Genomic DNA, 24589 nt, shown 5'->3' on the forward strand with positions numbered 1-24589 from the left:
CGCCCGCTGCCGCCCATGGGGGCGGGCCGGGGCCCTCCCGCCGCCGGGGGGCGCTGCGGGGCCGGGCGGGCGGCGCTCTGGTGCGCGCCGGGCTCGCTGTGCGGAGTGCGGCCCGGCTGAGGAGAGCCGCGCCGAGCCCCGCCGCGCCGAGCCCGCCCGTCGCCGCCGTTCCCCCGCCGCCATGTCCGCGCCGGTGTCCGGCCCGCTGGGCCGCGAGCTGGCCGAGGCCGTGGCCCAGGCGCGGCTCTTGGTGGTGGGAGCCGGGGGCATCGGCTGCGAGCTGCTCAAGGACCTGGTGCTCACCGGCTTCGGCAACATCGACGTGGTGCGGGCCGGGGGGGTGGTGAGGGGCGGGGGGCGCGGGGCCGCCGTGTGGCGCGAGGGGCGTGAGGGGGGACCGGGCCCCGCCGCGTTCTCGGCGTGCGTTCAAACTGCCGCGGCCCGCCAACGCCGCCGGGGGCCGGGCCCGGCACAAAGGGCCGCGGCCTGCGGGCGCCCCCTTGCCCCCCGCGGGCAGCCCCCGGGCTGGGGCTCGGCTCTCCGCTCGGCTCTCCTCGGCGCGGCCCCTGCTGGTGCCGGAGGTAACGGCCTGGCGGCGGCGAGCGGCGCGGGGGGGCTGCGTTTTGGGGAGCCGGCCGTAAAGCTGTCAGCCCCGCGAACCCGCCGTGAGAGCTGCCCGCGGGCTGCTGCTGCTTTCGCTTTTGCTTCCCGATGGTAATCTGTGGGGGCAGGAAGGGCAGAACCGAGGGGATGGCAATGAAATGACCTGCTTTCCAGCCCCTTACTGCGTTCTTACAGTAATCCTGAAAAGCATTTTCATATTTCATGTTAAGAAGTCAAGAGAGGACAAACTGAGCACAAGCCTGTTTGGTCGAATACATTTTTACTTTTCAGTGCTTTGCCATGAGCCGCTTCAGGGGCAGGTTGTAAGAAGTTTGTTTCTGCTTTAAGACTTGTTGAGCAGAGCTCATTAGAAACAGCTTTTCTTTAAAACTGTATCAGCAGGCAGAGGAGTCCGGTTACGGGTTTGCACTGTTATTCATATAACTCAGGTATCTCTACTGAAATATTTTTTTAAAGATTTGTATGATGTGCTAAAGTGTAATTCCATACTGTCCCTTTGATTTGAATCTGCCAGTGAGAGCCTGTCAAATTTTAACGTTATATGAGTGAACTAAACTTACAAAGGAGAGCAGAAGCCTGCGATTTCTGCAGTTGTTTTTTTTCCTCCTTACTTACCCACCTTACTGTGTCATTTGTGTGCTCCTGCAGTCTATTGAAATAGAGTTTAGTATCTCCTGATTTTCCAGTTAGTCATTAAGCATAAATCTCATTGGGGCATGCTTATTGTTTCCCTTATTTTAGTTTGATTTTTTTTGGATTGTCTTTCAAGTCTGACTTGGTTGGATTCCATTAACTTAAGTATATGTTGGATCAGGGCCATCTTAATTTAAAAATATTACTGGCAGTGTTTTATGCAAGAGAGTAACGTTTTGATAACATGGAGTGGATGGGCAAAAGACAAGGTGAGAGCAAAAATAGAATCGTTGTGCAAAGAGGAAAATTGATATCAGTAGAAGAAATTGCTTTTGTCAGCATTCGTGATATTGCTGGGAGTTTTGCTTGATTATTACAGACCAATAAACTCTAAAACTGTGAAAATGCTTTATTTTTTGTAGGTAAACTGAAAGGTTTTTTTTAACAAAACATTAATACTAAGACAAATACAATTTTGAACACCAGAAACATGTAACTTTATTAAGTACGCTTTGTTGAAACGCAACATCCTTCTTCTCGTGAATCAAGAACAAAATTAAATTAGTCAAAATCCAAGTCTAAATTAAGAACACAATTATGTATTCCTCTGAACTTTTGAGGTATATTCCTTCTAACTTACAGAAATGGGAATTACAAAAGTGTAAAGTTGTTTTGATGCAAGAACTGTCAAATTCTGATCATTCTTAGCTAAATCATAGTTTTGGTTGTTGTCTGGTGGTCTCAAGTATTGTCTTGGAGAAGAACTTCCTTTGCTTTTTTGGTCTTGGCAGTACTGTTCAAGGTCAGTTTTCAGCTGTAGCTTAAGTCACTTGTTATCATTTCCAGTTAAAGCGCTAAATAAAGGCTTTCTGGGGAGTGGATGTTTTAACAGAATTATGCACTTAATCAGTTTCACTTCAAGTTCTCAAACTTCATGGCTTTGGACTGTGTAAGCATTCTGACTGTGCCTTACAAGAAAGGAAAGGTGGTAGAAGTGTAGAAGGTAGAATTCAGGCAAATATTGTTTTACTTAGGAGATGCAAGACCATAGCAGTTGGTTATGAGGATACTATAGGTAATAAACACCCTGTACCTCATAATGCATTTCTGAAAGAGTTTGTATTTTTGATGAGTTTATATTAATGAGTTTGCTCATTATCCACAGGTTCTTTTGTGTAGTTTTTGAAATAAAACTGTTAGGCTATTGCAGCTTAGTACATTAATTTTTAATCCTTAAATTAAAAATACTTCCTTCAGACAACAGTAAGTTTAATCTTGGTACCTGGATCTTGCATGCAAAGGGTCCTCAATAAGAAGTGTGTGCATACCTTTTCTCATTACTTGAGTTTGGTTCCTAAAATGAAAAGCCGATGAGAAACCCCTCAGCAGGTCGTGCTTACACCTCCCGCTGCATGCTCTGGCTCTCTGTACGCCACAGAGCTGAAGGTGCCGCGGTGCTGAGGGTGTTGGCATTGCCCAGGGAGCTGGGGGAAACGCTGCTGAGGCTCAGGAATTGTCTCCCTCCCCCCTGCTATTTAAAAATGTTAGGGGCATGAGAAGACTAGTGTGAGTATAAAGGAAAAATAGTGGCAACAAAGAAATGAATAAATCTTAATTCTTGTGGTGGGGAGCAAAGACGTTTGCAATTAGGATGTTCACGTGAGTATATTAATGAATAGAAACATGGCTCTTAGGGGAATTAAGGTCATGGCATACTTTCAGGTTGTACTTCATGAATTGTGTATGTTTTTTAAACATCTTGATTGCATGACTGGATATTTTTTTTTTAAAGTGAACTTCATAATTTTTTTAATATGCACTTAAGCAGTGGGTTCTGGTGTCCAATCATAAAAGCTTGCCCCGCAGTGTATGAATTAGATGACAGTGCAGCTCTCAGTTTACTCTTTCAGTTGCTCAAAGCCATGTTCAAACATAAAGGAGAAGTGCTAATTAGTGTGCTGGGTAGCCTTTCCTGGACCTTGGGGAAGCACGGTGCAGAGCTCTGTTCAGGGTGACTAGTCCTGTGTGGGGCCTGACCGAATCCCTCAGTATTTCCTGAGTGTGTACGCTGTGCTCCTGATGAATTCTCACTACAGTCTTCATCCAGCAGTAAATAGGAGAGTCAGTTATTGACTTTCTATTAAATATTCCGCCTACGTATCTCAAAATTTTGTGTGCAGTATACTAAGGACTCGTTCTGAAGAAAGTTTGTTGACATTAAGCTCTTAATTTTTGAGATGATTCCATTGTTAATAATTATTTAAAATGAATGGATTCCTGAAAATGAATAATTGATCATTGTGCCTTTACAGTTGCTGTAGTGCAGATGTAATAACTGTATGCAGATCTGAAAAAGACCCAATGCATAAACTTTACAGATCCTATCACATTTGCTTCAAAATCTATTATTAATTTTGTTCCTTTTATTTCTGTAAAAGTGAAATGGCTGCCTTTTCTGTGTTTATAGATTGATTTGGATACTATTGATGTCAGCAATCTCAACAGGCAGTTTTTGTTTCAAAAGAAACATGTTGGAAGATCGAAATCACAGGTGAGGAAAAAGTCAAAGCTTAAGTCTTACTTATTCAGTATTATTTTTATTGACATTGTTAGAAACATGTCACAATTTTGTTTATGCTGTTAAGAGGTAAGTGTTAGTTGGTTGCTCATGGCTGTCTATAACATTGCATTTAAAAGTATTAAAATCTGTTAGGTAGTCAATTTACTCGATACTCAATAGGTATTGAGTCTCTTTAGAAAGATGGAAGAAATAATAAGTGTTGTTTTTGTTTTGTTTTGTTTTTATTTCTAGGTTGCCAAGGAAAGCGTGTTACAGTTTTCTCCAGAAGCTAATATTATAGCTTACCATGATAGCATCATGAAGTATGTTTGTTTTTTAAGCTCTAATTACATGTCTTGATTTTCAAGTACTGTTATTTAAATGCTTTAAGATACTTTACAAAGCTTCTGCAATAAGAAGAAATAGCTGTAAATAAGAGGCTACCATGCACCTGAGTAGGAGGAGTGTGAATTTTGCATGAGTTTTCTTAAACTCTGACATTTGTAGTTGTTTGCTTATATGTAATTTGCACATTATTAGCAACATTTACTACATAAATTTCTACACTGTAAGGATGCCCTAATGAGCAATAATTAGATGAAAACATATGTGAATGTTGAGTCCATGATTTAAAAAAACAAGATCCTTTGTATGTATATAGATAACCAAGTAATATTTATATCACTCATATGATATTATTATGCCCTAAACTGTTAGAATCTAGTCTTTGTGTTCCATAACAAATTAGTAAAGTACGAGATCATATAGGTTTTCATTAGCCGTATTTCCCACATTTAAATGCATATTTGTCCTTTTTTAAGGAAAAAAAAAGTCATGTTCTGTAATATTAAGATTTCGGCTCTGATACTGCTGTTAGCCACTGAAGCATTGGCTCATTGCATCCTTCTCCTGAAACTGTAAAACCATTAATCCTATTTCCTTGCTACTCAGTCATCTTTGCCACTGCCTTCTTTAAGTCAGAAAAATGCAGTGTCAGGGTACTAAAGTGTCAAGATTTTAAACTCTCTCATCTTGGCTCCTAAGGGTATGGAGGCACAATCAAAACCAATTGAATTATGATATAATTCAATTATATATAAAATATAACTATAATGAATTATTAACAGTCTGATGAGCTGGGGTAATTATGGTATGCTCATTTTACTCTCAGCTGATGGTGTTTAAGGTCAGTGATCAGAGCTCAGCCAATTTACTCATTAGGTCAGAGCAGCATAAACACTTTTTCCATTGTCTTCCTGTTCCATTGGTCATAGTAATAATAATTGGAAAAGTTTCCTTCCAGTGGCCTGAAATTCATGCATTTACGCAGCTTTAAAATGGGCAGAAGACAAAGCGGGTAGTTAAAGGCTAGCACTAAATTTATAGTATATAATTTATACTGTTTTTTCCATATATGTAGTTTCTGTTGTGGCGTAATAACCAACAACTTTGATATGCCGTATTGTTTTTCTTTTCTGTAGCCCTGACTATAACGTAGAGTTCTTCCGCCAGTTTACGTTGGTTATGAATGCTCTGGATAACAGAGGTGAAGTTTTCACTATGATTTTGTATTGGAGATAAGAATACTGTTGCTTGTTCACAGGAACAGAACTTTAACGTGTTATACTATAAGTACTTAAGCAATGTCAGTTAAATAACAAGCATCCTCTTAAGCCAGCTGTAGTTTGACTAATATTTTTGTTCTTCACTAGAATCTTGAAAGTGTAGTAAGTGCTTTTACAGGTGCTTTGTAAGTAAACATTGGCTGCTATGTCACTGCTTTATGGGAACTGATGTGCATTGTGTATACATATATAACTGTTCAGTTGTTTGCTGTGTTTAATAGTGTCAATATATTTTGTTTTAATTGGAAAATTGGCTTTGTGAAAAAGGCATAGTGCTCTCTATAGCAAAATAAGGCAGATTCAGGGTCAATGTGTGCATAGGAGGCTAGTCTGTGTTTGGTGAAGTCAAACGTTTTTCTAATTATTCAAATTTTTCTTTACAACCTCTTGCTTTGCAGCTGCCCGCAACCATGTGAACAGGATGTGTCTGGCTGCTGATGTTCCTCTGATAGAGAGTGGCACTGCAGGCTACCTTGGACAAGTAACAGTTATTAAGAAGGTTAGGTTCTGTGTTACTCTTGTCACTAAGTTTAAATCATTGGCTATTTTAGACAACAGGGTGTTGGGTGTTCTGAGATAAAGTTACAGTTCATCTGATAATAGCATATACTATCAGTAGCCTTTGCAGCGTGACAAGTAAATATTTCACTTTTCACCAGGGAGTGACAGAATGTTATGAATGTCATCCTAAACCAACTCAGAAGACTTTTCCAGGCTGCACAATCCGAAATACGCCATCGGAACCTATCCATTGCATTGTGTGGGCCAAGTATTTGTTTAAGTAAGTTGTCTTTTTTATTATTTTTTTAAATGGATACTGTGACTCACTCTCTTTCTGTAGGTTTCTAAACCTACAGATTAAGAAATAAAAAAGACACACTTCATTTGAAAATTAACGTGGATTATAGTGAAAACCTCCAGTTCTTTGGCTTTTTTTTTTTATACAAAGATAGCACATCAGTTAGTACTCAGCTGTTGTTCTGATCTCACATAAAATCTGCTAGAAAAGTTTGTCAGAGCAGTGTAGCCTGAGGATGCTTTATCCTTGGCTTTTGTATGGAAGTTACATTTTTCAGTGTAACAATTGTATTAACAGAGAGAAAGGTTGCAGGGATCATGGAAATAGATGAACTGTTGAATGAGTCAAATAGATCTGTTTTACTGTATTAATTTTTATATTGGACTTTTTGCATTGTCAGTGTTAAGTCTGCATGTGACAAATTCCAACAATTGAAAAAGCAATGTATGAAGTGGCATTCTGATAGCAAGAATTCTAAAGTGGGTATATGTCAGATAGCAAATATTTGAGTCGTTAAACAGACATGATGAAAATCTAGTGTCTTATTGTTGTTTTATATTATAATATAGCCAGTTGTTTGGAGAAGAGGATGCCGATCAAGAAGTCTCTCCTGACAGAGCTGATCCTGAAGCTGCCTGTAAGTGTGATATAAACTGGTAACTTACCCTGTTACTAAAATGTTTTATGTCACAGATTGACTCACTTCTGTCCATTTTGTAAAGTTACATTTCAACCCCACATTCTTCTAAGAGGATTCCACTTACAGTGCCCATGGACAATATGAATTTAGGTTGTGTTTACAGCACAGATATTTGTGTACACCATGCATACTTTAGTTTCCTCATACTACCATTTATTAAAAGTTTGAAGCAGGCTCAAGGTGTTTTTTTTTTAGTTAACTCAATGCACTGTATATACCAGAGGTCTTTGTGTGGCCAGTGTGCAAAAAAAAAAGCCTTCTCCAAATGCCAGTGTTATAATAGTTTTCAGCAGTCAGAACTGTAGCCCTTGTGGGCAGCCTAAAACATTAATGAAGTGATTACTTCAGCTGTCGTCAAAACCTTTTAATACAATCTAAGATAGGTCACTGTCATGCACTAGCTCTCTTCAGAGAGAGTGTGGGTAGAGCAGCTGTGAGGAGCACAGTCATTATGCTTGGTAATCATGAAATGCCAGTTAATACATCCAGGTGTGTGATAAATGATTTAGATGAATACGCTTATATATATTCAGAGATTCCTGTTCCCTCTGGAGTAAGCTGTCTTCTCCACGTGCACACAGAAGTGAGAAGTGAATTTGATGTGAAAATTAGGTATTACTGATCTTCACAGAGCAGCATCTTTTTTTTGGTATATTTGGATTTGATGGAGTAATTCCTTCCCTGCAGCTGGGAGGCTTGCCTTCTGAACCAAGGACTGAAAACTGAGTGATATTTGTAGTCACTCTGAATTTTCCACTCCTAGCTGAGGGATTGCCAAATTGGGAAACAGAGAGATCACGTTTGAACTCTTCTAGCTTGAAACGCTTCCACATTTATCTGCATAGGAATTATGCCCATTGTGAGTGATGTTTTTGTAGCTATTCTTTATTTTTTATATGAACAGTAACTGTAGTTACTGTAAAGTTGAATAAACATCTTTGCAGCTTTTCCTTTTGGATCCTTTTGAGTGGTGGACTTGGGAGAGGGAGCTCAGATCTGCCTGGGATTCTTCAGATTTTCTGTTTATCGGATAGCATTCACCTAACAGGTTGTTCCTACATGAAGTCCTGAATGAATAGCTAACTCTTAAGATAGTGACATATAAACTCACTTTAATCAACAACTGCTGGAATACTTGAAGGTAGCAGACGTCATGCTGCTTCCTTGAAGAAGGATATCAGGGCAATTAGAGGAAGGGTTAAGCTGTAGTGAGCATATTAGCAAGAGGCTTTGTATCTGTAGCGAGCAAATTGTCAGTTGCTATAATGCTGATTACGAGCATAGAATCATCTAGGTTGGAAGAGATCATCAAGTACAACCGTTAACATAGCCTGGGAAGCTGCATCAGTTGTGGTGGGTACAAAGCTGAGAGGGGCTGAGGCCTTCTGCGAGGAGGATACCATCACTCGCTGGTCAAACTGGCAAAGCTTGGGAGGCATTGGCAAACCTGTGGACAAGTGTATCTGGTTTACTCTATTTTGAATCTGCAGGGGGCACTCTTTTATGAGGAACCTAAAGGAGCCTAGATGTCATGGGCAAAAAAGGATGAGATCCTGAAGTGGATAAACTACGTAAATGATAGAGATAAGTCTTGATTAGAGGAATCTCTCAGACTGGGGATAGAACCAGTGCTGTTCAGCGTACACAATTAAGTAAACTCACTCAGAATAATAAAGATGATGGCTAAACATTAAAAGTAGCAGACAGCTTCACAATACAGAACGACTAGGCAATGAAATACTAAGTAGTTTTTGGTGCATATTAATATGAAATGATGTACTGGCGAAGGGCAGAACATTCACAAATTTACATATAAAATTATGGTCTCTGAGTTGATTTCCTCATTCAGTCAAGATTTTAATAGTTGTCTGAAAACATCAGCCTGCTGCTTAATAGTAATCAAAATAGCAATTGCTGGATGTGACTGGGAAAGAAACAGAGACTGAATAGCATCTGCATGGATGGAATTTTTCTGGATAGGGGTGGCCAGAGGTAGGAACTGATTCTGTCTTGAAGCTCTAACCAGATTAAGACTTCTCAGCCAGTAACAGACTGCTAAAAGAGGATGGATAGAGATTTATGAAATCACAAAATAATTTGGAGAAAATTAAGAGGAAACAATTGTTCATTTTTTCCACCAATGAAGGAATTAAGTGGCAATAAGTTAGGCTAGTGGACTGTAGTTGTAGAAACAAACAGGAGCAGTTGCACTATGTCTAATCTAGCTCTTATTGGGAACAGTAAAGCCATTTTATAGGCCCTGAATAATTTTGGTTATTGACTAAAGGAAATGTTTGGATGTGGTTTTCTTTTTTTTTTTTGAAATAATTTATTTTGTTAATACTTCATTAATAGGGGAGCCAGCAGAAGCAGAAGCCAGAGCACGAGCATCCAATGAAGATGGTGAGATTAAACGTGTTTCAACTAAGGAGTGGGCTAAATCAACTGGATACGATCCAGTTAAGCTTTTTACTAAGGTATTTTTTTTTACCCCCAATAAATGTCTTTATTTGAAGTGTATGAGGTGCTTTAAAGTCAAGTCAAAACCCAGTTTGAACACATAATACTAGCCATCGGTCATGCAACTATGCTATGACTTCCACCAATTTTGCTGTTGTGTTGGTCTTGTTTTATGGCATTCCATCTGTGTCTGTATGGACAACTTCAACAGCTTGTCCATATTGTATGGGGAAAAAAGTCATTCAAATTACTTTTAATGTGAGAAGGTGAACTGTTGAATTCTGTAGGCGTTTTAGTAGGCATAATCAGAACAGTTTGAGGACCAGAAAGCAATCATTCATGCTGTGTATATAATCAGATGCTGGTATAACAAAATACAAACTGTTTTAGGAGTTTTCTTTCTAAATAGTTTCTAAAAGTGATAATTAGAGGAAACTAGTATAGAATGTCATGTTGACAGGTAGGATAGGATAGATAGGATTTTCCAATTTTCCTTGGAAAATAAGTTGGCATGTAGGTAAGAGTATCTTGGGGAGAGTATATGAATTGCTGTAGAGATGGCTTCAGTAGGTACATGGAGCCATTGTTTGGATTGCTGTTTCTTAATTTTACATCCCCCCTCCCTGAATTAATGAGAACTGTCAGCTTTCTGCAGTAAATGTTAGGAAACAGGGAATAATAAGTTTTTCAAATCTGTGTTGGTTTTTTTTTCCTGTGGGGTTGAAAATATAAAATATATGATTTTATGTATTCGGTTAAATATTTTCAAGGAGAAAAGCAAAAACTGAAATCTAATGCTGATTTTTCAGTGTCAAAGGAGGTATAAAAATAAAATACCTTTTTTTTCCCCTCTTACATTTTATTTTTTTAATGTTTTCTAGCTTTTCAAAGATGACATTAGATATTTGCTGACCATGGATAAGCTGTGGAGGAAAAGAAAGCCTCCAGTGCCTCTGGACTGGGCCGAAGTACAAAATCAAGGTAATTGTTCCTCCTCATGGTGTCTATTTGTAAGTCACTCCTAATGCATCGCGGTGACATACATTTTCTCCCTGTCACAGTTGAGTACTGATACTTAACATATTATGACTCCTGGAGATTTTTAGTTTTTCACAATATAGAAAATATTTTTTTTCTAAAAACTGTTTTGGAATTATTTCAGATACTCGGTATCAGTCATAGAAAATTTGCATTTCACAAAATTAAATACCAGAGACCTTATCTCTCATGCACTGATGAATTTATTTCTAAAAGTTGTCTTCTGGTGAAAATTTACATTTGCTATAACTTGTGCACATCTATTGATATGGTATAATATAGCTATTAGAGTAGAAAATGTGGATTTTTTTTTTAAATCTTGGCGCGACTGTAGTTTAAGAACACTGTTCTTCACTTAGAAAATAATTATTTTTTCTGAATTCGCAAATCATTAGCTCTTTGGGAGAACTTCAGTGGAATTTCTAAATATTCCTCATCTTACTATTTTTTTTTCCTTTTCTTGAAGAGAAAAACATATCTGACCAACAAAATGAATCCTCCTCAGTTTTGAAAGATCAGCAGGTTCTCGATGTCAAGAGCTATGCACACTTATTTTCAAAGAGTGTTGAAACCCTGAGACTTCACCTGGCTGAGAAAGGCGATGGAGCAGAGCTTATATGGGATAAGGTTAGTTTACCGAATCTGTAAGAAACAGTTATATTCTACATACATAAGACAAATGTTGGACTTCCTAAGTTTTATTCCAGAATAGTACTACTAAGAACAAAAATGGCTGACACATCACTGAAAGTACTTTCCATAAGTAAACTCCATAAGTAAGCATATACATACTTTATATGTTTTGTATTCCATTGAGTGTCAGGATTAAGTATTGTGATGTAAAATAACAATTCACCAACTTTAAAAAGCACACAAATTCAGAAGTAGTTGCAATATTTTCATTTTGAAAATATTTTAATAATGCCAGTTCATTTTTCCTTTGCTCTAGCTACCTCTAAAACTTGCTCTGACATAGTCGTTTGTTGCTAGAGTTCTGCTGAGTTGGAAGTCATTAGCTCTGAGTAAGTGTGCAGTGTATTACAAGTTTTGCTGGAGAAAAACGAAGCAAATCAAGTCTCCCTTAGTACCAGAGACCGTGATCTTCCTGTAGTCAGTTGTCACTGGCATAAGGAAAAAGCAGTGTGTAAATATAGGGTGTTGACAAAATAGTAAAATGATGTTACAACAGTTATTAAAAACAATACAAACAAAAAAAAAAACACTGTTTCTTAAAAAAAGTTTTTGAAACTAAGCATAAAGCCTTGTAAGGTTTTGTATCTAGACGTTATTTTGAACATACAAGGCATTTTATCAATAATAATATACTAAATTAATAATAATATACTAAACTAAAATACTAAATACAATTTTTAAATGCGTGTTTAAAGTATTACTGCTCTGTCTAAACATACCATTTGAAAGAGGAAGTACATAAACTTTGAATTGGAATATTGTATGGACCTTTAAAAAAAATATATCTGTTTTTAAGGTAGTAATTTTTTGTACCATGTGTTGCAAACTTTTCCCAATGTGTAATTTGATTTTTAAATATTTTTTATGTTAACTTCTTGGTAGGATGACCCTTCTGCAATGGATTTTGTCACTTCTGCTGCCAACCTCAGGATGCATGTTTTCAGTATGAATATGAAGAGCAGATTTGATATTAAGTGTAAGAATAAAATATTGTTTTTCTTTAAATAATAATCTCAATTTGTAGTTTTCATTTGCTGTTAAAAATCTGCATACTCTTGCTTATTTTGCAGCAATGGCAGGAAATATTATCCCAGCTATAGCTACTACTAATGCAGTAATAGCTGGTCTGATAGTGCTGGAGGGTTTGAAGATTTTATCAGGAAAAATAGATCAGTGTAGAACGGTAAGTGGGAATATGATACTTTTACTTTCTTGTTACTCATTATTTATTGAAGTTATGTTTAACCTGCTTTTACTAGTGTGTAGTTTGACTCTCTATCACTCTTTGCTACTTCAGTACATTCTGAATGTGCTAGGAACCTTCAGCTGCAATAGAAAGAAAAGTAGAAGTCTCAAGGATCATTAAGTTCCTTCTGATTTCATGAAAATTGGCTGCTTGATAGGAGAGACAACCAGACTGACATCACTTGAAACACGTCTGTTTGATGTTACAGATCTGTTTGGCAGTAGGTAGTCAGTCAGCACAAGTGTCATTGTGGACTAGCTGTAATACTCACTTTCTCCTGTTCACCAGGCGTGTCAAAGAGGATTAGAGAACAGGACAACCTATGAGACTAAGAGAACAAATCCGTAAGAAAACAGGTTTTATGAGTGCTGTTACTTACAGAATAACTTATTTCATTCTTGTCTGTCTTCAAGATTTTCCTGAACAAGCAGCCAAATCCCAAAAAGAAGCTATTGGTTCCTTGTGCTTTGGATCCACCAAATCCTAACTGTTATGTATGTGCAAGTAAGCCAGAAGTGACTGTGAAACTTAATGTACACAAAGTTACTGTGTTAACACTCCAGGACAAGGTAAAACTTTAAATCTTAGCTACAGCTTTTGTTTTGATACTTATGTTGTACAGTATTGAAATTAGGTTTTTGTTCCATATATGTTGACTGGATGTTACCTGTTAACAGTTGCTCTGCTCTGCATTTCTGTCAGCTACAAGAAAAGCTAGATTAGCCAGTATGCTTCTTATTTATATGTGTTTGTATATGTGAAAGAATGTTTATATTTTGTATTTTTTTGGTCTTTTCAAGCCTACTCATAACTAACAGCGAAAAAAAATGTATTTAAGGTGAATAGTTCAGTAGCTACGTTACAGTAACAACTGATTTGTAATTCTGTCATTTTATGAGATAAGTATTTAAAAAAAAGTTTCAGCCTATCATCTGACCCTGCAAAGGTGAGACAACAGACGTCATAGACATTCTTTTTGTGACTAGATCTTAAGGTTTCAGACAGCAAAAAGATGATAATTTTTTTTAATGGGAACGAAAAAATAAAGTATCAGCTTTAGCAGATGCCTGAACACGGGCCAAGATAGGAAAATCAGCATAATTCAAGGTTATTTATTTAATAAGTATTATAAAGTCAGATATGGATTAAATAATTGTATTCATCCTTTCAGATAGTGAAAGAAAAATTTGCTATGGTAGCACCAGATGTACAAATAGATGATGGAAAAGGAACTATCCTTATCTCTTCGGAAGAAGGAGAAACAGAAGGTATGTGTATTGATGCTTTTTAGATACGAGTAGTACTCATTTCTTAACATGAAAGAAAATCTTTATATAAATAGCTCTATACACCACACTATTTCACTGTTTTTCTAGCAAATAACCACAGGAAATTATCAGACTTTGGAATTCGAAATGGCACTCGACTACAAGCAGATGATTTCCTCCAGGATTATACACTGTTAATCAACGTGCTTCATAGGTAAGGATTCTGAAAAAAATATTTTTGTGTATATGTAGAAAGGTTCCATAGGGAATTTCCAATTAAGAATTTTAAATTAGCAAATACAGTTAAAAGATCAGGTTGCTAAAATATAGTGGTTAAAGAGGAATTTTTTAATGAATCGATATAGTTATTTTATTACAATAGTAATTGCTAAGAGTTTATCTGAATAATGTGGTCATTAGGCAACATCAAAATACAGTGCAAAGCTAGATTTACTTGTGGGGTAGCTAACAAGTGAGAAACTGCTGTTGAAAAACAAACAACCTGCTGGAGTAGTAGATCATCTGCCAGACTACCTGTGTTCAGGTATTGCAATGCAAAGAGAAGTCAATAATTGGTGTATTTATTTAACTTTATAAGTAATATCAATGTTATATACAGGAAATTAACACCTTGCAATTTCAGTGAGAATAGAAATGTGAAATTGGGGAAGAAAAGTAAGCTTAGGTAATATTTTTTTTTTCCTAAGCGTTTTAAGGCATGACACTGGGTGGAATAGTGTTTGTGAATAGACAAAGCACAAATTCTAAAGGGCTGAACACCTTTTCCTTTTTTAAAAAACATATTTTTCTTTTTCCTAATTGCAGGGTGCTCTAGTAATTTGAATGACATATTTTGTTTGTGAAAAAAGACATGTTTTTATTTTCACCTGGTTGTTTATAAAGCATATGGATTTTTCTGCAGCGAAGACCTAGAAAAAGACGTAGAATTTGAAGTTGTTGGTGACACCCCTGAAAATGTTGGCCCTAAACCATCAGAACCAACATCTAAGAACATTACCAATGGTAGTGATGATGGAGCGCAACCCTCAACATCAACAGGTAAGTCACAATAAACAATCTTAAATAAAAGAAAATAATATTTCAGTAGGACGGTTTAATTAAAATACTTCACTTTTATGACTAACATGAAAAGAAAGACATAAATTGCCTCTGTGTATATGTATAATAGTAAATGGTTAAAAAAAAAAAAAGATTGCAAAGATTGTTACAAAGATTTTCGGTACATACACCTTGAAATGATATTATTTAACTTGCAGGTACCTGGGGGGTGGTCAGCTTAAATACTCCATTTGCATGGTGATTTAAATAGTCACTTTAAAAAGTTAGACCCATTCTATGTGATGGTCACCCTATTGCTTGACAGAAAAGCATTCGTTGCTTTCTCCCTACAGATTAAAAGTTACTTTCTGGATGCCTTTGATCATGTTTTATTTTGTTATTTTAAGAAGACACCTTTATTAATCTGCTTACAAAACAAATGTTTTTTGCCTCTTGAGCAAGAGATGGCAAAAAGACAAATAAACATACAGAAACAGTAGGCTATTTGCTACCCAGGAGGAAGTACCATCATTTTCTTAATATAGGCTGTTCTTTTGAATATACCCAAAATAGCTTAACTCAAATACAGGATATTTAAGCAGTGAAAGCTAATGTACTGGAAACATGGTACTGTTTTATTGTTGTGACAGATGAAGTTAAATATCTGTAATTCTGTCTTGAGTTTTTGGATGATGTTCATTTGCCTGTCATATGATCCTATTTAAGATACATATAGAAGTATGTAGTCATTTCCACTTGCCTCTTACTTGTTTCAGGAGAGATTAAATGTGCTTACTGTGTTTTTAAGGGTTCTTTTCTCAAGGACTCCTGCAGGTAGCATGCAACTCTTCTATTCTGTACATGCAAAAGTGCTAATGCATTAGCGTTAGCTAGTGTAAGAATTCCCCAAAAATATGGGAATACTTTTGAGTTACTGCAATATTTTCCATACCTCTAATGAAGAGGAAACGACCACGTGAAAAGCCTGTTTTAGACTGTTTTCAGAGAAATTGAAAATATTCTTGCAATTAAATAAGAAAGTATGGATAAAGAATGCTTGAAGATATATTTGTTGTCTTAGAGGTATCTTGTATGTAGTTTGGTTTGAGGGTAGATGATCCTTACAGTACCCATTGGAATTAAAAACATGTATTTTGCAGCTCCAGATCAAGATGATTTGTTGATTATCGATTCTGAAGATGAAGGCCATTCAAGCAATGTTGATGATATGGAAGATAAAAGCCGCAAGAGAAAACTAGAAGACAAAGAGTGCATCAGTACAAAGAGAGTGCGTATGGAGCAGACAGAGGAGCAAGATGAAATTATAGCGTTAGACTGAACATGCAAATGCCCCTTGACAAAATGATTGAGATAATGTAATGCAGTAACAGCATATTATTTTGGGATGTGAAAAATGTCCAGAACTAGACTAATTCTAAGGCTTTCGTTCCAAGGGAATACCAAACCACTGGCTTGAATAATTTGTCGTCTGTTTCTCTTGATGATAAAGCTGTCATCTCAATAGACTCTTTTAGAAGTTTTTCCATATTGAATTCCATATATTAAATGTAGTAGAAGCATAGTTTATAAATACTTGCAGATAAGTATTTGCTTAAACAGTCATGAAAAAAGCATGTTATTTTTGTGTAAATACCTTTTAGGTATAATTCAATAGGACAAAAATCATACTCCGTTTTAGTAGAGGGTCATCATTTGATGCCCAGATTTAAGTAACTAAATTTTTTATTTTTGCTTGAAGAAAGATATTTTTAGTCCAGTCCTAAACATCTTTCACATCCTGAACAAGGAGAAAATTCACTAAAGCAAATTAGTGCCATGTTTTAACAGTGTTCTTAAACTTCGACTGGCACTATGTACATTACTGTAAAACTGTTAATTTACTCCAATTTTTCAGCTCGTACTGCCTGGTATGTCAATGTAAGAAGCAAATTTTTTGTGTATTGTTACAGTTTCAGGTTATTTATATTTGATGTTTTGTAAACTCAGATACTACTACTATACTGTACATCTGATGGACCAAATAAATGACATCTGAAATACTTGCTATATTTGCTTGCACAGTCCGAGTTTATGCTGATTTATGGGATTTTACAATGTATAGCCTTCAAAATTACTGTACTATTTTCATTTTTCTAAACATAACCTAGTAGTACAGAACTTAAGCTTCACTTGTTTGAGGTGAAAGGGGAATTTTTTTAATAAAACTTTTGTGAATGTTTTTTTTCTTGGACAATCAATTATTGGCCTCTTCAGTTGGAACATTTGCACCACCACATACATGCTTTCAGCACCTCATGCCTTCAAAAAGAGAAAAGCACTGGTCTTTTGTATGTTACATTTTGTGCTTAGGGCAAAAGTGCAATGTTTAGGAACAGTATTTCAAAGCCTACTGCATTTATTTAATTACTTTGGTAGCTCTCAATACTATCAGTGTTGATTCTTAGAATGCATTACTCTGTCATTTCTTTCACTGCACTGAAATTACGTTTCAACTTTCTGTTTGTTAATGAACCAGAACTGCTTCCATTCATAAATAAGTAGTCAGTGATAGCCTTACAGAGTGGAGAAATTGAGCAGACAAGATTTATTCTGTTGCAGTTTGCGAAATGGATGAATTTTAAACAATGTTAATCATACAGAAAGAGAATGTAAAAAACAAAAACAGCACCTTTTCTAAGTTTTGGTTCCTGCAGTTCCTGCATCTGATTCCATCTAGTAAAAGGCCAGGTTTTCATCAGTGTTAGATTGTCAATGTGATACAAAACTATGATTCTATAATACAATTAATGTTTTATCTCTTTTTTTAGGTAGTAATAGTCGTATGCAATGGCTTGTTTGGAGACACAATACTCTACCATGAAACTAAATCTTTTTGAGTTAGTTGCTTCTTGGCCAGCATCAGTGAAGACTGAGAGGTAAAGATGTAAATAAGAGGAGTTAGAGAAACAATTTTCAACATTGTAATGGGAAGATTTTATAGTTTTCACTGTAAACAAAGCATTAGAATTTAATGTCTGATGACATTTTACAATAATTTAGGCTGACATTTTCACTTTAAGCTCTACTAAAAATAAAAAAAAATGGTTTATTAAATAAGTTGTCAGATGACTTGTTATGTGTGTAATAGGATGAGATTCTCATTATGACATGGGAAAGCTCTATCTAAGCTACTGGCACGTATAATATGTCTAAGAACGTGATCTTATCTCACTACCTGAGAAATTTCCTTGCTTGCACAGATCTGTATACAGTAGTTCAGCTTTCAAACTCTTTTTGATTAATTTAACAGCAAAAGCTGTAATACTGGTAACTATCACATTAGTTTGACTTGAGTTTGACTCGACTTAGAAGTTGAGTGTTATATGATCTGAAATGAAGCAGATTTCTACAATAACGTATGAGACCAACAGATGTGGGGATGAAAAAGAGAAAGGTGTGAGGGGTTTTATTCAGTCTCACTGGCTTGTATTCCTTAAGTTACTACTGTTACAGCATAATTCAACAATATTCAGATAATTAAAGTATTTGGGATGCTTGTATATTGGATGGGGGGTACCATTGCAGGACAGTGGTTAGGTTAAATTTTGGAGAACCACAGAGAATTTTAAAATAGGCATCATCATTTGGCTTCAGCCTGAAAGGTAGTATAGAATTTAGCTATATAAGCAATTACATGTTGATATGTTTAAGATATGCGATTGTACTGCTTTTGTCTGGGTAGTATGTAGTTATGTGGAAAAAAAATATAGACGTTCATGCTTTCCTGGCCTATAGACTCTGGTAGCTGGCAAGCAGATTGATGTGCCATTTCAGGTTGTGACTTTTACAACAAAGACCTCTTGCTAGCCATTTATTAGATCCCAGAAGGTAAGATAGGCCTTGATTGAGTTAGTATATACCACTAATATTGTATGCTTCAAGCTTTATCTCCACTGTCCCAAAGCTCTAAGTTTGGATTAGAAAACTAAACACACACTGAATTAAGGAAAATAAATCCCCCATCCTGTTCTGTTTCTTTCCCTTTACATAGAGATGTTTTATTTATTCTCTTTGCAGCTGTAAGGACAAGTCTTCAATTGTGTGCATCTAAAATATTGAACTTAGAAGAAAGCAGAAATTATGATGAAAGTAATACAACAAATCTTACACAAGTCAGTCATCTATTTGCTGCTTGCCTGAGATTATTTCTGAGTTAGCATCTTAAAAAGATTACAGGGAGTACATACCTACAGGTAAAGGGATTGGGAGGAGGCAACTTAACGCTGTGATCTGGAGGCCCTGATTCTTCTATAAGGGAGGTATGGGATCAAGTAAATAAATATTCTCCTAGAAATAGCTTGATAACTTTTTATATTAACAGTAGGAAATTACTGTTTTAGATACCTGTCGTTATCTCTCTCATCAGCATACAGCTTCATTCACATGAGAAAGATGAGAAATTTTCAGTATGATTTCCTAAAGAAAAGAAACCTAAGGAATTCCCCCACCAGTCCTCTCCAACAAACTATGAAGCTACTTGCAAACAGTAAGCAACTACATCAGTGATCTCAAAGCTACTGCAATTGTACAAGTAAGTGGCTCTTGACATAGAGACCCACAAAAGTGCTTCTGTGGTAACACTTAGCCTTTAGGTGCAGCACTTACACCTGCTGTATTTTGTCCATCTAAGTAGTGATTGGAGTTAGCAGGAGCGTGCTGGGAAGAAAGAGGGCAGCTGAGATACCTAACTAGAAGCCTGGGAAGCTGCCAGGAGTTAGGGATATTATCAAGGGGACAGGGAGAAGGCTGTATGTAGGTGGACCTGGAAGAGAATTAAAGGTGTTGTAGAGGAGTGCCAGAGATAGAAGAACACTGACAAGTCTGTTGAGGAATGTAGGCAAATATGATGGGAAGAACCTGAAGGTATTGCATGTAATGGCTTAGGGCTTGGGTAAGTTCTGGAGACTGTTGCAGTGGTTGAGCTCTACAGGCCAAAGGGGGGTGACAGTACTGCAATATTGTTGGGGCTTTGGAGAAAAGGTTACAAGCTGGAGAATGCAAAGAATGCAGAATACAGACCTGTATGAGACCAGCCATTGTTAGTTCCATTGGTTATGGAACAGCTCCTTACTTCTTGCAAATATGTTTATTATTTTCAGTTAAGAAGTGTTACAGCTATCATTCTGTACTGTCTTATACAGAAAATACCATGCACAGTAAATGTAATTGGTATTCTCAACAAACATATATCCCCTTTCTTCTCACCATAGCTGGAGTGCCTTGTATTGTTGGGTCAGGAGGTCAATGCTCATAGCCTTCTATGTTTCTTGGCGTGGTATAAAAAGGCACATACAGTTAGTCTGGTATTTTTCACCAGCGCAGAACAGAGGGACATGTATAGCAGTCTGCCCCTCATGCAGTGTTTCTGTTTCTTTACTAAATGCGTTAATGCAGTCTGGTCTTGTTTTGTGTTTTTTTTTTTTCCCTGGATAATGGTTTGCAATATTGTTGTCAGGACTTTGTTTTTAGCACAAAATAAATTTTAGGTCTGTGAAGTCTCTGTTTTTCATATTTTCAAGTCTGAAATAAGAATCTACATAACTAAGAACTCCTTAAACATATTAAGTGGGTGCACTGTTAACTGTACTGGCCAACTAAATTATGTATTTATGCATATGTAATAGCTGCTCTTAAGCTAATAGATTGTGTTTGAATATACAGTGATTATGTCTTCTGATTGCAAGGGAAGTATGACTAAGGCTGTGTGCAGTCTCCCAGCTATGAGCGAATAAGCTGCTGTGGCCAGGAATGCCAAAAGCAGAAATAAGTAAGAGAAGTGGAAGATGAAGCTATGAAAGAAATAAGATACATAAATGGTGTATTAGTCTTAAGTGCTTAGACATATGTTGTCTGTCTAACATAGCACGTTCACAAAGTGGCTGTTGTGACTGGAATTTTACAGGGTCTGTCCCAAGTCATATTTGTGCAGCATGGTGAATAGCTGCATTTGCAATGAATACGAAGAATGTAAAAAATGTTAAATAGTGTTTTATTGCAGATTTAGAATGAGAAATGACCCGTAAGCCTGCAGAGTAGTGTTAGTGAAAACTATTTTAAATAGTTGTGTCTAGCAGTCAAAGGTAGCCATTCAAATACGCTGTGTTCTGTCTACCAGAAGATGGTGCCCTAAAACACATTCAGTAATTCCAATTTTCAAAAACTGTGATCTGCGAATGAGTATTTAAAAAAAAAAAAAGTTAAGGTACAGTGACAGTCCTAAAAATAAAACAATGAAGTCTTTTTGATGTTCTCATTCATATCCTGACAGCGTATAAATAGTTGCCTGGGCTACTGCTTCCAGTCAGGTGGCTAGTCTAGCTTTAAATTATTTTGGAGAGCCAGAATAACCTTAATTAACATTATTTGCAATCAATTCACCCAAATATTAATGTATATTAACATCCAAACTTCATATTCCAACAAGCTTGCTTATACTTAAAGATATCACAATACAAATTAACATATAAGACCCAAACAAAACAAAGAAATATAAAACACAATACAACTACAACTTCAAAGAAAACAAAATCTTCAGTCCCTTCTCTCAAAATAAATACATTACTCAATGTAATTTTTGTATGAGCTTCACAAGTATTTCTTTTTAATCGGGCTCAGAACAGAAAAAAGGAAAAGAATAATCATTACGTACTTCACCAAGAAACCAATCAATTTCAAAACGAGACAGAACAGTAACCTCTGTAAGTCTTTCTTACCTTGTGGATTTCAGAGTATGATTTCATTGTTTTCTCGCTATGGGAGAGAAGGAGGGAATTTGCAAAATGTCAGGTAGCACCCAAATCAACACGCAAATCTGCATAGCAGCTTCAAGTTGTTAAATTGATGAGTCAGACAACAAACTCCTTCCTACATTGTCACAGTAAAGACATGTTATAAGATATGCTGCAACAGTGGGATTTTTTCTATTGTCTTCAATAGGCCCAAGGTTTTACCAGTGAATTCTTGTATCTACAGATTCTCTGCTTTGTTGGTAATAAACTGTTTGCAACTCAGGGAGACATAATCCCCAGCAGACCATTAATTTTCCCTGCCTGTTGGTTTGGCCAGCATTTCTTGAAGGCACTGGCAATTAGAAGAAACAGAAGTGTACTGCCTGTGAGGCCCAGCCGGATGATATTCACAGATCAATAACTCCACCTGGCTTTTTTGCTCCCTTTAAGTCTTAAACAAAGGAGTTTATTTAACAGAAGCAGCTGGCTTTCCTTAATATCTGTTTTACTGATATAACTTAAAATCAGACACAAGGATTACCCCAACAAATTAAGAAATGGAGTTCATCTTTTATAATACTCTGTGATAGCTCATGTTGTTAGTTGCACAAGTCTTTTTGCAATATACATATTTACATCTGGTTGTAAATAGTAAGCAAATTTATTTTAAACAAATTGGGGAGAAAAACATGTCAGGACTATCAAGCTGTAATTGCCTAGTACTTTGGTTTTTCTTTTGTATAATAGTAAGGAGAATGATGGGGGTACTTATTATAGCGACAGCAGTTTAAACTCTACACTTCTTGTTTGCACAGCTCAGCACATATGGTCCTCTATGAGAAATGCAGCAGTGCTCGAGTGTGTTATGTACCACTGCAAACATATTTATTTCACCCATGTGGGCTACATCTGTGGCTATAGTGTGGATAAATGTTATGTTCATTATGTGTATGACAGGAGTACAATTTACTGGAGAAGAGCGGGTCTGTAGTATAGCCCCTGCTGTAGGGCTGAGACAGGAACACTGTGCAGGAATACTCTGGCCCAGGGCTGCAACAGACTTGACTGGGCCTTGCTTTGAGGATTTACTTATTGAGCATAAGCTTTCAACAGCAAACATAAGTGATTTTTATCGTTTGATCCAAATTGCTTACTAAAAAGGGCTATTTCCATAGATTCCCCAGACTCTCTCAGTCCCCAGTATGTTTTTCCCATGAGTTCATACTAAAGAAAGCACGTGCTTTAACTACTTACATACCGAGAGGCTTACTGTAGGAACTTGCAACCTGCTGGCAGCAGCATCATCAGACTGTGCTGGAGGCAGAACGAGGGCTGATTTGTGGCTCAGAAGACAGAGCTATGGGAGGACAACAAGCTCCTCCACTTGAGCTTATGCTTCTGACTTCACACAGCATCAGCTCCGCAGTTCCCACTGTTTGGCTCCTAAAAACAGCTGCTCAGAATCCTTCCTTGTGCAAGCACACAGGCAGAGCCCCTCAGGATATGCTCTCCACACCCTGTTTGATTAATAATAGAGTTACCTACCGTTAAGAAGTTAAAAAACAAACAAACATGAAATACAATAAATTAGCTTTTCTGTAGGTGCTCTGATGGCCTAAGTTCCCAGGTTGTCCACAAGCCTCTCCTGGATTCACAAGAAGACAACCTAATAAAAACTGTCAGTGAGTAATCCAGAGCCAGTCAGAGGACAGATCATCCTAGCAAAGGCCCCAGGAACCAGAAACGGAGGAGCTCAGCACCCGCGTGCTTGAAGGCAGCAGCCTGTGAGATGCCCACTGCCCTTAGTGAACTTTGTGCAGGAGTTCCTGGCTCAGCACTCAAGTTAATTGGGATTTCTGTGCGTGCTGCAGAAGGAGCCTCAGCTTCACCAGAAAGCACAAGGCTTGAATGGAGCGGGGAATTGAAATGCTGCTGTGATCCAGGTCAGCGCCATGGCACCTTCGCCAGGAGGCTTCTGCTGCCATCGCCCAGGGCCTGCGCTGCATGTTGTTTGGAACCGCGGCGGTACACACCGGGATGTGCTACAGTAAGAGGTGCTTTCAGCGGTCGCGGACCTGCATACCAGAGGTGAGATGTTACTTCTGGAAAGTAACCTCTGGAAACATGTGGTGACACCAGCAGAAAGTGTAATGAGACTGCTGGAGATGTGAAAACGTAGCAGAAAAGTGGTTGACTCCCAAGATGGGTTGCTGATGTACACATATGTTCACATCAACAGTGAACAGCCTCTTCCATGTCTAACAGGTTTGCTTTTCAGGGCTGGTTTTGCACATTTAGATGGTTTGCTAGATTTCTTTCTTTTATTATTATTTTTTTTGCACACACAAACAAACAGATTGCCAATCAATTGCCCTCCACAGCTGGGGACATTTTCGAGTACACAGTTGCTTTTAATGTTTAATTAGGTATGATAACAGGATAAAATGTTCTTGGCAGGGACAGAGCACCTGCAGCACAAACTTGCAACATATTTCTCTCATTGCGTTGACACTGCTCAGGTACCTATTGCTCAGGCTTCGTCAGCGTTTCTGAGGTCAACACTGATGCTTGTCAGGGAGTTGTACTTATAAAAAAATTAACTGTAGGCTACAGTTTCACATCGGAGGTCTCAGCTCAGTAGCCTGTTTGGTGGCGTTTTCTGACAGACTGCTGTGTGTATACAAACGTAAATGCCAAGCAGCGCCGTGTTTGTTACGGGATCAACAGATAAAGCTTTCGCAAAATTACACAAACAGCAGCAAGCTTTTTTCAAGCTCATGTCAATTCGCAGATTGCTTTGGGCCACGGCGCGTTCATCGCGTCCCGGTATTGCTTTTATTTATTTATTTATTTAAAAACGAAGCCAATAAGTACAAGTAGCCCCCAGGTGCCGGGGCTCCAGCACAGGTGGGAGCCGCTCGCAGCGGCCGCGCCTCAGCCCCTGCCCGCGGGGGGCGCGCCCCGGCCGAAAGTTCCAGTCAGGGCCGAGAGCGGGAAACGCGGCCGCGGCCGCCCCCGCCCGGCACCAGGACCCCCCCCAGGGCCGGGGACTCCCCTCAGCCCCCAGCCGAGCCCCGTGGCGGTGACAGCCCTGGG

The 24589-nt window shown here is 37.9% G+C and overlaps 1 protein-coding gene and 1 long non-coding RNA gene across 3 annotated transcripts; one reads left to right on the plus strand and one right to left on the minus strand.

The window, feature by feature from the left end:
- Positions 1–51: 51 nt before the first annotated feature.
- On the plus strand, positions 52–16771 carry UBA2 (ubiquitin like modifier activating enzyme 2). Of its 2 annotated transcripts, none has more exons than XM_040571047.1 (17): positions 52–325; positions 3725–3808; positions 4070–4140; positions 5299–5363; positions 5841–5941; positions 6102–6223; positions 6811–6878; positions 9297–9418; positions 10283–10382; positions 10906–11066; positions 12015–12108; positions 12203–12315; positions 12792–12947; positions 13550–13646; positions 13755–13860; positions 14569–14705; positions 15866–16771. In XM_040571047.1, the coding sequence occupies exons 1-17, from the start codon at positions 182–184 to the stop codon at positions 16042–16044; spliced, it is 1920 nt and encodes a 639-aa protein (XP_040426981.1). In that variant the 5' UTR covers positions 52–181; the 3' UTR covers positions 16045–16771. The 2 variants fall into 2 exon arrangements, with proteins under 2 accessions (XP_040426981.1, XP_040426982.1); XM_040571048.1 differs by lacking the exon at positions 52–325 and adding an exon at positions 639–797.
- Positions 12477–24481, minus strand: LOC121076590. The gene is made up of 3 exons (XR_005823590.1): positions 22752–24481; positions 21479–21515; positions 12477–12706 (listed from the first exon to the last, which is right to left on the minus strand). It is a non-coding gene; the product is annotated as an uncharacterized LOC121076590 (long non-coding RNA).
- Positions 24482–24589: the final 108 nt, after the last annotated feature.

This window comes from Cygnus olor, chromosome 12 (assembly GCF_009769625.2).
Source record: "Cygnus olor isolate bCygOlo1 chromosome 12, bCygOlo1.pri.v2, whole genome shotgun sequence".
In the NCBI taxonomy this organism is placed as follows: Eukaryota; Metazoa; Chordata; class Aves; order Anseriformes; family Anatidae; genus Cygnus; species Cygnus olor.

Bases quoted from the DNA above. Each gene is read 5' to 3' on its own strand.
- UBA2 (XM_040571047.1), top strand. From the start codon at position 182: ATGTCCGCGCCGGTGTCCGGCCCGCTGGGCCGCGAGCTGGCCGAGGCC. The intron at 4,141-5,298 runs GTATGTTTGTTT...TCTTTTCTGTAG, and splicing joins TACCATGATAGCATCATGAA to CCCTGACTATAACGTAGAGT. The intron at 6,879-9,296 runs GTAAGTGTGATA...CTTCATTAATAG, and splicing joins AGCTGATCCTGAAGCTGCCT to GGGAGCCAGCAGAAGCAGAA.